Source organism: Westerdykella ornata, assembly GCF_010094085.1.
Source record: "Westerdykella ornata strain CBS 379.55 unplaced genomic scaffold EI97scaffold_33, whole genome shotgun sequence".
In the NCBI taxonomy this organism is placed as follows: Eukaryota; Fungi; Ascomycota; class Dothideomycetes; order Pleosporales; family Sporormiaceae; genus Westerdykella; species Westerdykella ornata.
The window spans coordinates 203,871-216,887 of record NW_022986883.1 but is presented as its reverse complement, the minus strand read 5'-3'; the positions used below and the strand labels follow the sequence as shown (position 1 = coordinate 216,887).

Genomic DNA, 13,017 nt, shown 5'->3' with positions numbered 1-13,017 from the left:
CATGGCCATCTAAAATCAGCATCCTCCAGCGATCCTGTGAGGGTGCAGTATCTGGCAGAAATATGCGTTGCAGCCACTCAGCTCCTATTGCATTAGATGTCCAGCCATTCTCTGAAGTTGCATATAGCCAGTCAGGTATTGTTGATGGAAACCAGGTACTCTGCAGGTTTTTGCCTTTGAATATTACAGCTGGCCGCAGCTTTTTCCCAGTTGCTGAAATGCACTCTATTATCGATGCCCACTCGTGATTCTCTGGAGACTGATAGTAAGCCTTCTTTTTCTGACTTCTTGCAAGTACTCTGGTGTTTGCACATACACCTAGGGCCTTCCCAGTCTCATCCATATTCCACGTATCCTCAGCCTGTATACCTAGCTTAACGCGAAGCTGCTCATAGAACTCAAGAAACTCGCGTATCTGCTCTTGTGTTGCTCCCTCAGCTCTTGCAGCCTCTATCTTCCTCCCTACAACAGAGGTGACGTGTGGGTTGCGCTTAATAAAGAAGGATAGCCAGTGCTTGCCCACAGGTATGTTATCTCCATTCATCCTTAGTATTCGGTTGGCCATTTCTCGTACGCGAGCATGCGAGGGAGGAAAAGCGCGTGCGTCTTCTTCGAGGATCCATTGTACAAGAAACTCTTCTTGTTGTGGAGTCAATTGCTGCTGGTATACATGGCTGTTTTGGCTGCTCTGTACACCGCGTATACGTGTCGAGAGTGTTGATTGCGGGATGTTGTAGGCCTTTGCAGCAGCTCGTTGACTGCGAAAAACACCAGAATTAAGATCGTCAATAGCTGCTAGTATAGCTGCTTCACGGGTATCCATTTTGGGTCGCTGGGTGCTGAGAAATCACGAGCAATGAGCGACGTGTTGAGTTTTGGCAAGTGATCAGGAACCCTGGGTGATCAGGAACCCTGTACGCTAGCTTATACAATCTAATTAGCCTGTTCGTTTGTATAGATAGGCAGACGCTAATCTAGTACACTGTTCAGTCAGCTGTTCGTCCTGTAAAAAGCGCTGATCATTAGGACTACGATTATGAGAACCCAGTGATCCTCATGGATCTCCGGCCAGCAATGGACTATCCAATCAACAGGTGATGGGAGTCTACGTTCGGCAATTGATACTCAGCTACGACGAAACAGGCTCTTCACCTTTCGCAGCACCTTCTTCTTAGTCTTCCACAGACGATGATTCGTATCATTCCCATGTTTTCTCTGGGCTTGTTTGGGCCGGCCGCACCATACGATAGAAACGTCTTCTTCGCCATCGCAAAGTACGGCGTGACGTGCAAACATACCTGATAACACGGAAATTCTACGGCGCGGTGGCGGACATCCTACATCCCGAAAGGAGACTAGACGGACTGGGGTCGAAGGTGTTGCATGCGCATGGTGTGGTCCTACATCACCAGTTTGGCGTGTAGTACGTTTTCTTTTGATTGAATCCACTCCGTCCGCTACTCTGCGCGTTTCCATATCTTGTGTCTCGTGTCCGTTGTTCATGATCAGTTGACTAGATTGAGTAACCTCTCCACCGGGGATAATGATCACTCCATCTTGTGGCGACTGAGATGACAATACAGATACCGGTGGCGATTTCTTTGGTACCTGGTAGGGCTGACGGAACACCTTCACGGTCTCTGACTTCGTATGAGGGGTGGGTGTAACTTCCACCGTCGCCGTTGTCCCTTGCGGAACTAGCTCTGCGGTCAGTTCGGCTGGTTCACCCCATATTTCTGCGCATACGTGGTCGATGTTTCCAATAATATCATCCAAGTGGTCACCAGGACGCCTTGAATTTGCCTTAGGAGAAGGGCTTGGTATATCAGACCCAGCCGCGCCGACAGGAGCGGCCATTCTGGTGGCTGCACTCTAGATCTGGGGGGCGGGAATGCGGGATCAAGCGGTGTTAGAACCACCCCTAACAAACATAAGAAAGAGTGGAAAGTGCCACAGAGCAGGTATTTAAGGCCATGGCATTGTGCAGATGTTCCTTTAAATTCGCGATTTTTCATCCGCGCCATTACTCTCTGCATTGTTTCGGCACATTGTTCAGGCGCATTGTGTAAAAGCTTAAACATTATTTTGTATAGCAATTTGACGGAGAACAAAATGAATGGAGACCTTAGCACTCACCTACGGTCGCGATTAACAGAGATCTTGCGGAATTATCGGCTGTATGATGGTTGATGGTGGACCGAATTGACGCGCGCCTTCGAGACTTCAGAGATGGACAGCGGGCAGATGCCCTTTTCACAGAGCACCAGTTTCTCTGCCCACCCTCGAAAAGTCTATATCTTCAGTCCAGCGTGCCAACGAGCATTCTTCGTGCTCTTACACAGAGAATAGACACAAATGACCCCCTCATACCTCCCCAAAAACGATGAGGATGAACCAACGACGAACGCGCGGAGAAGCCTAAGTCGTTCTATCTGCATTTTGGAAAACTACAATGGCGCGTTATCTGGGTTTGGGTGCCGGAAATATCTTTTGTTACTTTTCTGAGAGTAAGGACCACCACATTTTATTCCTATCCACAGCCCTGTTTCGTTTACTTGGCTTCATCCTTTATCTCCAACGCCCTTCACGTTCCCACCTAATTCGCCGCTGGCGGAGCACTGCGCAAGAAACTGATCATCCCCCGCCCAGTCACACTCGCGCTCGCCGTCCCATCCCCCGCTACCGTAACAGCCACCTCCTTCATGTCACTCGAATTATCCGTTACCCAAGCCTTCACCGTCTGTCCCTCGGCGGGGGCTCCCAGTCCAGATACAGCAACCGTCTGCGCTCCAGTCCCCGAGTTGATAATAACAACAGCAATACTTCCATCCTTATTTTGGAAAGCCGCGGACTTGAGATTCGAGCCTCCACTCGCGCCGATACGGACAGCGCCGGGACGAACGACGCGCCATTGTGCGAATGCCCAGAGGCGTTTGGAGACTTCGTAGTTCTGGCCGTCGATGAGGATGAGCTTCTCATTGTTGTTGTTGTTGGTGGCGCGGTCCTGGACGCCCTCCCAGAAGATATAGGCGCTGAGATTCGCGTTCACGATGCCGTTGAAGACGGTGTTCGCCCACGTGAAGCCATCGCCTGCGCCGCCGTTGGAGTACCATGCTGTGCTCCATCGACCGTTGAGGTCGCTGTATTCGGTTTGCCAGACCTTGGCTTTGGTGCGCATGGGACTGCCGATGCGGCTGGTGTATTCGTGGCTTGTGACGGCGTAGATCATGCCTTCGACGCCGGAGGAGATCATCTGTTGGGCGTGTTGGTTGGCGACACTCCAGCCCGTCGCTTCGCAGCAGTTGATGCCCACGTCCGTGAGGTTGTTGCGATCGAGGGTTGGTCGCAGAACCTTGATGAAGTCGGCAGCTTGGTTGCCGTCGCTGAGCATGGATGCGTAGCTTGCGGTGAAGTCTGGCTCGTTCAAGAAGCCGAGATGGGTGACTTTGACACCGTTCTCTGCGTATAGTTGGACATACTTGACCAGATAATTCGCGTACGCTTGTTTCCAGTCCCCTGACCTGCAGTTCGTCCCTGAAACCTAGACGATTCCAACGTCAGTATACATGAGTAGTAGAGGGCGCAGCGTTTTGCTTACCCCACATAGCTGTCCACCATTGGCGTCATTGCCATTCGTCTTCATGCAACCGGGTGCAGACCAAGCATTTCCGTAGAAGGTGCTGACTCCATATTTCACAGCCTGTTGACTGAGGAACAGCTGTCCAGAGTCCTTGCCATCCCACTTGTAATTCGGGGTGCCATCGGGTGTGGAAGGGCAGACAGGCAGGATAGTGTTCATGTAGTCGTTACTGCTGTCCTTGCTCGATCCAATGCCATTACGCACAATGGAGAAACCTGCACCAGTAGAGGTGTTGAAGAGCAGGTCCAATACCTGGGACTGCTTTGGTTCTTTGAGATTCACAATGAGGTTCGCGCGTTGGAACGCAGCAGAAAAGCCAAAGCCGTCGATCGTCTGATATTTCTGGGACAAATTAATGGTAACCTTCTGGTTCTGTCGCGGCGCCAGCCTTGGTGACGCGAAAGCCAAAGGCGCAGTAGCAGCAAGTGCTGCAAGTTGGGACAACGGAAGGTGCATGGTGAGGGATTCAGTCAGTACAATAGCAGCACCATGAAATTTCACGGCATCAAGAGGAGAATAAATGCGAAGTTCAACAACGTCCAGTGTGGGCCCGATCCGACCTATTTCCGGGTGGGTGTAATCTCGTATCGCCAGAATACATTGTCCTACATGAGGCCATACCCGGCACAGAATGCATGAGGATCGGTAAAGTATATGACATATAGAGTGGCTGGTTGCGAAAAGAAGCACTCTCGATACAATGTTCATATGTGATGCCAAGATGGCAATAACTTATTCCACGACTCCTCTGCACCTGTCATGGTCGGGCAATGGCATGAGGACAGTGCCATTTTAGCCTAAGCAAACCTGCGCTTCTATTTCAAGCGCTGCACGTATTGTAGTGCCACATGTGTGCCGTCACCTACGTGGTGGAAAACCGAAAACAAACAGCCGACTGAGATGAGGATTGACTCTGAGGTGAACGGAAATATGGCAGGCCATTATGCCAGTGCGGCGCAAGAGTGCGATAGTTGAGACTGAAACCAGACTGGACGTTCGAGAGGATTAAAAAGGTCACGAGGAAGATTCGTGACATAGACAGAGAAACAAGGATGAAGAACAAAGAGAGGAAAAGTGAGAGTCATGAGAGTGGCAAGCTCTCAGACACATGGCGGTATGCTTCCGACTTACACTCAGAGCATCTAGCGTTAAGATTGAGATGGTCGCTGAGGTACTCTTGTTGTCAGTGAAGGAGAAAGCAAAGACCTGTGCTATTAGCAATCTTCCCTCGCAAGGGCTCACGTCACAAAACCGCTTCCTGATACGTGGTCTAATGATAGGCTTATTATTAATAACTTAACGTCCTTAAACCACACTCAGATGGAACTGACCTTGAGGAACCCGTATCCCAGTACGCAAGTCGGAACCCAATCCTACTGTAAACGAACCCCGGCTTGTTTGTGTTTCTTACTCTGCTGCCCTTGCGCGTTCGTCATGCCCCGTGCAAGGGTCGTCTCCAAGGTACTCTCTGCCATCTTCTTTTTCTCAGCTGCAATCTTGTCAAGGTGCTTCTGCGTCTTGGTATTTCCACTTCCCTTTCCGTGGAACTGGTGACTGAGTTTCTTGAATGCTTCCTTTTGATTCATCTCTCTCCCGAACTCGTCCACGTACGTCAGCTGCACATTAGGCTTATACTCGGCATTAAATATCTCGGCAAGCCGACGGGATTCAATCTGATCGCGGGAGATATTGTTCTTGCGAGCCCACTCCTCGCGTTCACGAGCCGACATATTGTTCCACTGCGCAGATGCACGTTCGCGTTCGCGTTGCCTTTTTGCTAGACGTTCGGCCGCCTCTTCTGCCTTCTGCTTATCCGCAAGGAATTTCTGTCGCTCACGGTAGGCGGCGTTCAAATCGCCCGAGTTGCTATCCTTCAATACACCACGCTGCTTGAGAAGCTTGAGAGTGGCGCCAAGTCCGCGATCAACAGTTTCCTCTTCATCAAGGCCGGTGACACTGATCTTGACGGACGCAGAACGCTCACGAGATTGTCGGTCCTCCGCCTCCGCTGCCTCCGCGTACGATTGAGCCATGTCGACATCGCCATCGTGATCAACGGTCTCCGCTTCACCAACGGTTGGGGAGGCGACACCGTTAGAGAACTGGCTTGACTTACGTCGCTTACGGCGTTCCTCCTCCTCTGCTTCCTCTGTCTTGGCTCGATCAAGATGTTCAACGAAAGTGGTTACCTCATCGATGACGAGACCGGGCTCGTCTCCATCCTCTATTGTCTCCCGAATGTCAGGCGTAGCCGAGGCTTCCTCACGCAGTTTGCGCGCAATATCTTCGGGTCGCATCTTCTTACGATTTTTCAATGCTTTCTGACGCTGAGCAGCAAGAGTAGCTTGCAAGTCATCATCATCCACGAAAGAAGTATCAAAGAAGTCCTTCTTCGGTTTCGGCTTGACTTCCGGCTCATCCAATTGCATTTCCTCCTCCTCATTTGCGGGGAATACCGCATCCTCATCATCATCCAATGGCCGTCTACGCGATGTTTTGGACTTCTTCTTCTTGGGCTTCTTGATCTTCACCTCAGGGATATCCATGTAGTCGCTGGCAGACGGGCGATCTTCTGTGAGTATGTCCAAGCTAATAGCGACCTTCTTCGGCTTGCCGCCTGTTGCAGCCTCCTCCTGAACTTCCTCAACTATGCGACCCTGTCCGTCGAGCGTGAAGGTTTTACGCTTCTTTTCATCATCGTACTGAGCTAGGATCGAAGTTTGGCCAGACTCATTCTCTTCATTCGGATCGTAGGCACGTTTCCTCTTTTTTAACTCCAGCCTTTCCTGCAGTCTTTCCTTCTCCTTCATGGCAACTGATTCGAGGACGTCGTCCTCATCAGCATCGACTGCGGTGTCCTTCAAGACAAGGATATGATCCTCGCCGTCAAAGTCCTTGATCTCATGGTCGACCTGCACACCCGCTAGATCAGCTTGACTGTATTCTCGCGCGGCTTGTGCCTGAGCCTCCCGTTCTTCCAGCTCCTTCTGCATCCGCTCCGCTTTCGCAATCTTCTTTTGCCGCTTATTCGCATTCTTTAGCCAGGCCAGATCGTCATCCTCTTCTGCAAGATCGGCTAAACCTTTGCCTTCGAGCTTGGCGAACCGGGAGGCTCTCTCACGCTCCTTCTTGATGGCAGCCACGCGCTCCTCGCGCTTCCTCTTCGCCTCAGCCTCTTCTTGCAACTTTTTCCAATTGTCATATGCAGCGGCTTGTCGTGTCTCGACGGTACTCGCAGGCTCCTCATCGTCAGCGCTTTTGGCCTCACCCGCTTCTTTGAACGAAGGCCCAGATGGAGGTGCCGCGCCAGGGACAGGCAGCGGTGCTAGGCCCATTGAGAGGCGAATCTTATTCGCCTCCTCAATGGATAGCGACACAGCGTCCGGCATGGTTGCTACCTCGTGGGTCGCGCGGTTCCTTCGGTAAAACGTTTGAAAGTACGATCGAGGATGGCGTCAACGATCCGGACAATGGAGTGACGGATAGACTTGTCGAGAGGTGAGCTTCTGCACCCTGCGGGTGATGCGACTCGATGTGATGGAGTGGTTGAGTTAGCAATGGGGAGTGATGAAGGCGAGTCCGAGGTAGGTTCACCAATGCCAAGCCACAATCGCAGCCTAACGGATTGGAGTTAGCCTTGCCAAGTCCCGACCAACGTCCTCTTCAAATAATTTTCCTGTGCAGCATCCTCTTTCTCTCCATAACCACAACCTGTGCTTGATTGTCCCGTCCACTCTCCGGAGTGTGCTCGGTTGATGGTCTCGCAGTTCGTCCGCCCCATGGAGCCATCAAATTCCCATGATGTCAATCTTCCGGTCGACAGGTTGGAGAGAGAGTCGGCGCGTTCCGGAAGCCTGAGTTCGACCTCTGGTCTTGAGCTCGGTGGAAGGGCCGCGTTAGGGCGTCTGATTCCTGATCCTTTCGCTGAGGCCGTCGGCCGGTGATAGCTAAGGAAAAACCCAGTCCAGCCTACATATCATCGCATTTCCAGCTTGTTCTGGCCACTCTTCTGTTCAGTACTCGTGGAGGGTCTTGCAGACGCACCTTTGGCCCCAACAGTGCAGGTCACCCGGAACACCGACGTGTTGAATTCAAAGAAATTTTATTTGGGTATCTAAAGCAGCCTCCGAATTCACGGTGGTATCTAAAGCAGCTTCAATGAGCCTGTAACTTGGTCAATCACCCCTTTAGGTCCTGGTCCGATTCCTAGCACTGTCGCACTCCCGCTCGCGATCTGTGTTCGACCCGCATCATGTATTATGTGAGCTGCCAGTCCCAAACTCAAAGCCTGAGCCTGTAGCATCTCCAGCTCCTCCTCGCTCTTCACCTGCAGAGCAACCTTCGCCTGACCCATCCGCTCCCATCGTCGTAATATCGGCGAGTTTGGCGCATGTCGCAGGAAGTGCTTGTAACAGGCTAACGTCGCGTGCCCGCACTGCGCTCCGATTTTGCCTACAACAGCAGTCAGAAAAGCTTGCTCAAGCAGTAGTACAATATGGTGTACCTACCCTTCGTCATGCCCAGATCAGTCCTCACGACAAGAACTAGCTTGCACTCTTCATTATGACCAGGGAACTCGCTGAGTTCCCCATCCTCTTGATCGGTAGACTCTTCTGAATCTTCGTTTGTCTTGCGATTGCTACGTGGAGCTTCCGAGATGGGACTTCCACCAAAGAGCCCAAGGGACTTCGCCTGGCCGAGAAAATAGCCCGTCACGCCAGCAATCAAGGCGCACGCAATAGCGATGGATGCGGTCGTCGGCGGAGGGTGTTCTGGCATCTTAAATGTGCGACTGTGGTGTTGCAGAACCTCTCTCAGCGTTGCTGGTGGTCTTGTTTGAACGTCGGGGCACGGACCAATTTCGCATCCGCATCGAAATCTTCGTCGGCGGACCTCCGCCGTGTCCATCCATCCCATCACTCTCGCGGCGGCCCTCCCACTGATGGCCGCTCGCTCCCCAGTTATGCCTCCCCGCTGCCAATTACTCTCCGGTAGACTCCCGCTGGCGTCTCGCGCTGCCCGGACCCTGCAACCCGCGCATCGTTCCTTCACGACCTCTGCTCCCCTGTACAAGCGCAAAGGTGGAGATTTGGGATATCACCTGCCCAGCAGCATTATCCCGAAGGATGCAGTGATACCAGAATATCCGTATGGACCAAACTTGCTCTTCAAGCAGTCAAACAAGGGTCTTTATGGCGGCCAGAGGATACAATTCGGCAATAACGTCTCCAAGAAGACCGAGACGAAGACGAGGCGACATTGGAAGCCCAATGTTATCACCAAGAGCTTATACTCTGTTGCACTGAAGAAGCGCATCCTGCTACGTGTCACTTCAAAGGTACTCAAGACGATGGATCGCGAGGGTGGGCTGGATGAGTATCTGCTCAAACAGAGCGAGTCCCGCATCAAGGAGCTGGGCGAGATGGGTTGGCGTTTGAGATGGACGTTGATGCAGACACCGGAGGTCATTGCACGATTCAGAGCGGAGGCAGCTGCTCTGGGTCTGCCACAGGATGTCATTGATAAACAGTGGCCCACAAAGGAGATGAGGCTCAAGGAGCTCAAGGAGCAGCAGCAAGAGGCGAAGGCAGAAGAACAACCCGTAGTCGCGCAAGAACAACCAAACAGGCTGTCGGAGATTCACCACCGATTCCGCTACGCCAAGAAACGCGCCATCCAGGGCCTCGCATCGCAATACAGGAAGGCTGTGCCTACCACCGCCAACCACAGCGTCACACCAAATCGCAGATTGATGGAGCAGATGGCATTGGATGAGCTGAACGAGACCCGACGCTTGATCAAGGCTAGTGGAACCAAGGAAACTTTGAAGGATTTCTTGAAGGTTGCGCCTCTTGTTTCCCAGGATGCGAAGAAGGAAGGTGTTACGTTGGCAGAGCGCAGGGTGACGTGGATGATAGAACATAGGGCATCTATTCTTGCGCAAGAGCAGCTGAAAAAGTCGGAGAAGGAAAGATTAGAAGAGGAGATGAAGAGGCAGCCCGCGGTTGAGGTAAAGGACTGGGCGGATCTGGCTCAGGCCCAAACGAGCGAGAAGGCGCATGCTTAAGTTTACTGCATGGACAAGGTACCTTCCCTGAAGCACGATGAGGACATTCGAGAGGGACTTGGAAGTTTGTGGGATCTCTCGAAAGAGCAAGACGTTGTAGCTATATTTCATTGTAAGAGTAGGCTCGATGTACATGGAGATCGGACTATCAATCACAGGTGTAAGGACTCCAAATAATGAAAGGAGTTTTTGCAACCAGAGTTTCTCTCACATGTGTGGCCCGTGGCTACAGAGTCCCGCTATCTCATGTAGGAGCCACTTCAATTCGTCCGCAACTGATATCATACAGATCCACCACGATCCGGACACTCTACCTTTCCTCACGCCCCCAAAATCCCGTCTTTCCCCAACGCCTCCACTGCTTCCCTCGTCCACTCCTGACACCTCCTCAACGGTACACTGGCATCGATCCTCGTCGGCCCATCGAACTGCTTCGTTGGAGGCGCAATGCCTCTCAAGACACTTTCCATCCTCGCCAAATTCTCGTCCGAGACAACGCCGATCTTCGACTTGGAAATGTACTCGTTCGAGAGCTCTGGGTTTTCAACATCTTTCTTCTCGAATCTCATGCCTTCTTGGATGTTGCCAGTGACTTGGAAAATGATGCCTCTGCCGGAGGGATCGGTGAGGAGGAAGAGGGAGTGGTGGTCGCGGGGGAAGCCAACGGACGTGAGGAGGTAGAGGTCGAGGGTTGGCATTATGGTGAGAGCGAGGACCATGTACGGTGGAAACTCTGAGCGCTCTCTCATTTACATGAATATGCTGCATCGCCTGGACCGTGCACACTGCCAAGTCATGATTGTTTTGTCTGGTGAGTTCGGGATGTGTATGGAGTACTATGTAATATAATCGTTGGGTCTGACAGATGGAAGTTTTATGACGGAATGGTCACAGGTAAGTGATTCGTTTCCCCCTCTGATGACTCAGACCAAACAAGATTGAGTGACATAGCTTCATCTCGAGCGCCCGTCAGCAGAATGCATATACAGGTCATTTTACACTTTTCCGTGGACAGCAAGTATCGTTCCAAGGATTATATCAATTACTGTCTTGCTTTAAACTCTTGCAGGGTTCAATGACGCTTTCGTGAGTGGTATAAACACGACGACCAAACCGTGACAGTAATAAGCGATGGACGCATTTCATTCCATGCATCCTATATAAGCTTAGCGTCGGGTTTCTGCTTACCGGCCTTTCTGTTAATAGATGGAGAAACTGTTAGCCCCATTTGTAAGTATGAACCAGGCAACCACATAAGCAGCAAAGTCCCTCGCACAACTTATCATGAGCTTGGGCGACTGATTCAGTGTCCTTATGGGTCTCACATTAGTGATATCAAAACTTCGAGCCTTTATCTACAGCTTATTCCCTAAGCTCTGGCCAGGCGCCAAAGCGAAGGACTCGACGGCTATGACAGTGTTCAAACCACCTCGCAACTCACAGATACGTTTAGATAACGATGCTTCCGCCACGTTCACATTGTCCGATGGACGAAAACTCGGATATGCACAATATGGTTCCTTAACTGAGGGAACACGAACTTTTTTCTACCTCCACGGTCACCCAGGATCCCGCCTAGAGGCAGCTTGGTTTGAAGAGCTATGCCAGAGGCTCGGAGCACGTGTCATCGGTGTAGACAGGTTCGGCGTTGGGTTGAGCTCTCCGCATCCGAAAGGGACGCTTTTGGATCATGCGAAGGATGTGGAGGAGCTGGCGAAACATCTTGGGTTGGCTAGTTATGGCGTTTTGGTACATTGACGCGCATTCATGCTCTGGAAAGGGTATTGTCACTGAGATTTCTAGGGTATCTCAGGAGGTGGACCATACGCACTGGCATGTGCCGCATCCATGCCTCCGGACAAACTCAAATGCGTCTCCATCGTCACTGGTATGGGCCCAGCGGACATCGGCTTCAGGGGCGCCATTTTACCCCTCTACTTGGGCTTCACGTTCGTATATCCCTATTTTCCCGGCTTGGTCAAATGGTATTGGCGCCGTTGGGAGCCTGTCGGTCGTCTCGACCTCACCGACGAACAACGCCTACAGTTGATTCTGGAACGCCTCGGAAAATCCAAGCTCCACCCCAGAGACAGGGAAACATTAGACGAGGGCGTTCTTCGCATGCATGTGCGATCTACGCGTGAATGCTTTTCTCAGGGGTTCGATGCCGTTGCTCAAGACGCGAGATTGATGACTTCGAAGTGGGGCTTTCGGGTGGAAGACATTCGGGAAGACTTGGAGGTGCAGTTATGGTATGGGACGCAAGATACAAACATTCCGTTGAGGCATGGTGAGGGGATTGCGGCGAAGTTGGGTGGACGGGCGAAGTTGAGGGTGGAGGATGAGACGCATGGGAGTATGCAGATAAGATATCTGGAGGAGATTGTGGAGAGTCTTGTCGCAAGGTTGTAAGATTACTCATAGGGTTGTGTCTCCTCTGATTGGGGCGTTGGGGCAGGTGTACATTGTAGGGAATCTACTTCACTCAGTATCAGTTGGCAAATCCAGGATCCAGAATCAGATAATCATAGACTCTCAGCTGTTCTTCAACCTTTTGCGAAACTGATTTGAACACAAGAGAAGTTCTGAGAGTATCCTGCAAAGTAAAAGCAGTCTATGTTGCGAAGAAATTAAGAGAGAATGCATGTTCTGAGCTAAAAGCCAGAACGGACATGCTGGTTTGTGTCTTGTGGCCGCTCGCATCGTACCGTAATGTGCATTGGATACATATGATCCATGTTTGTTCTAATTCACGTCCTCGAGAAAATACGAACGGTTTGTCTTCCTGGGTCGACCATGTCCACTCTTCAGTGTTTTCTCTCGCTGTCCAAGGATTCAGGTGCTACAGTACCGCTTTGACAGTCCATGCGAGCAGACAGGAGTGTGCCGCCGGTTTCTAGAGGCGTGACCACCGTCATCCCTTCCAGCCAGCCAGCCCAGTCAAACGCCTAAAGTTCATCCAGTGTTAGTATGGACTTTTATCCCACAGTAGGAAGCGGAACGCAAGACCGCGGATGGAAGATAACCTCGCCAAGTCCAAATGCAAAGAGTTTAGGAAGCCTGGATTTGTTTGTCTCGGAAGGCCCTCTGAGTCCCAGTGTACATCCAAATCATCGAGTTTGGGAGCCTGTTCTCCTAACTCGTCAAATAGTGAATACCCCTTCTGAGACCTAGGCGCAGTGCTTGGTACTTCAAAGAGATCTAGGTCTGTATTCCGTGCGTCATTATTGCTTTCCAACCTTTTTTGCAAAGTCTTTGGTTGCGGAACCTTTACCTTGATCGACTTGATTAGATCTTTCGGCGCATCATT

The 13,017-nt window shown here is 51.5% G+C and overlaps 6 protein-coding genes across 6 annotated transcripts; 2 read left to right on the top strand and 4 right to left on the bottom strand.

Annotated features, from left to right (window-relative positions):
* Positions 1–2,476: 2,476 nt before the first annotated feature.
* On the bottom strand, positions 2,477–4,096 carry EI97DRAFT_425628 (glycoside hydrolase; the record flags this gene model as incomplete). Its single annotated transcript, XM_033797162.1, has 2 exons — positions 2,477–3,541; positions 3,599–4,096. 2 exons carry the CDS (start codon positions 4,094–4,096, stop codon positions 2,597–2,599), a joined length of 1,443 nt encoding a protein of 480 aa, XP_033650408.1. The 3' UTR covers positions 2,477–2,596.
* A 554-nt stretch (positions 4,097–4,650) lies between these two features.
* On the bottom strand, positions 4,651–7,191 carry EI97DRAFT_198177 (uncharacterized protein). Its single transcript, XM_033793661.1, has 2 exons — positions 4,972–7,191; positions 4,651–4,910 (listed from the first exon to the last, which is right to left on the bottom strand). Exon 1 carries the CDS (start codon positions 7,027–7,029, stop codon positions 5,014–5,016), a length of 2,016 nt encoding a protein of 671 aa, XP_033650407.1. The 5' UTR covers positions 7,030–7,191; the 3' UTR covers positions 4,651–4,910; positions 4,972–5,013.
* Positions 7,192–7,732: 541 nt separating this feature from the next.
* On the bottom strand, positions 7,733–8,445 carry EI97DRAFT_503965 (mitochondrial peptidyl-tRNA hydrolase-like protein Pth2). The gene is made up of 2 exons (XM_033802803.1): positions 8,149–8,445; positions 7,733–8,092 (listed from the first exon to the last, which is right to left on the bottom strand). Exons 1-2 carry the CDS (start codon positions 8,417–8,419, stop codon positions 7,785–7,787), a joined length of 579 nt encoding a protein of 192 aa, XP_033650406.1. The 5' UTR covers positions 8,420–8,445; the 3' UTR covers positions 7,733–7,784.
* A 326-nt stretch (positions 8,446–8,771) lies between these two features.
* On the top strand, positions 8,772–9,146 carry EI97DRAFT_343888 (uncharacterized protein; the record flags this gene model as incomplete). Its single annotated transcript, XM_033794758.1, has 1 exon — positions 8,772–9,146. A coding segment is annotated over one exon (375 nt), but the record flags the coding sequence as incomplete, so codon positions are not given.
* A 650-nt stretch (positions 9,147–9,796) lies between these two features.
* EI97DRAFT_436633 (uncharacterized protein) lies at positions 9,797–10,579 on the bottom strand. The gene has a single exon (XM_033799160.1). The coding sequence runs from the start codon at positions 10,403–10,405 to the stop codon at positions 10,028–10,030; it is 378 nt and encodes a 125-aa protein (XP_033650404.1). The 5' UTR covers positions 10,406–10,579; the 3' UTR covers positions 9,797–10,027.
* A 12-nt stretch (positions 10,580–10,591) lies between these two features.
* Positions 10,592–12,344, top strand: EI97DRAFT_503962 (alpha/beta-hydrolase; the record flags this gene model as incomplete). Its single annotated transcript, XM_033802802.1, has 5 exons — positions 10,592–10,601; positions 10,777–10,793; positions 10,914–10,937; positions 11,082–11,456; positions 11,511–12,344. The coding sequence occupies 5 exons, from the start codon at positions 10,592–10,594 to the stop codon at positions 12,117–12,119; spliced, it is 1,035 nt and encodes a 344-aa protein (XP_033650403.1). The 3' UTR covers positions 12,120–12,344.
* Positions 12,345–13,017: the final 673 nt, after the last annotated feature.

What these genes read in the sequence shown, in the direction of transcription:
- EI97DRAFT_198177 (XM_033793661.1), bottom strand. Translation starts at nt 7,029, where the DNA reads ATGCCGGACGCTGTGTCGCTATCCATTGAGGAGGCGAATAAGATTCGC.
- EI97DRAFT_503965 (XM_033802803.1), bottom strand. Translation starts at nt 8,419, where the DNA reads ATGCCAGAACACCCTCCGCCGACGACCGCATCCATCGCTATTGCGTGC. An exon ending in TGATCTGGGCATGACGAAGG is followed by an intron (nt 8,093 to 8,148) that starts GTAGGTACACCA and finishes CTGCTGTTGTAG; the next exon opens with GCAAAATCGGAGCGCAGTGC.
- EI97DRAFT_436633 (XM_033799160.1), bottom strand. Translation starts at nt 10,405, where the DNA reads ATGCCAACCCTCGACCTCTACCTCCTCACGTCCGTTGGCTTCCCCCGC.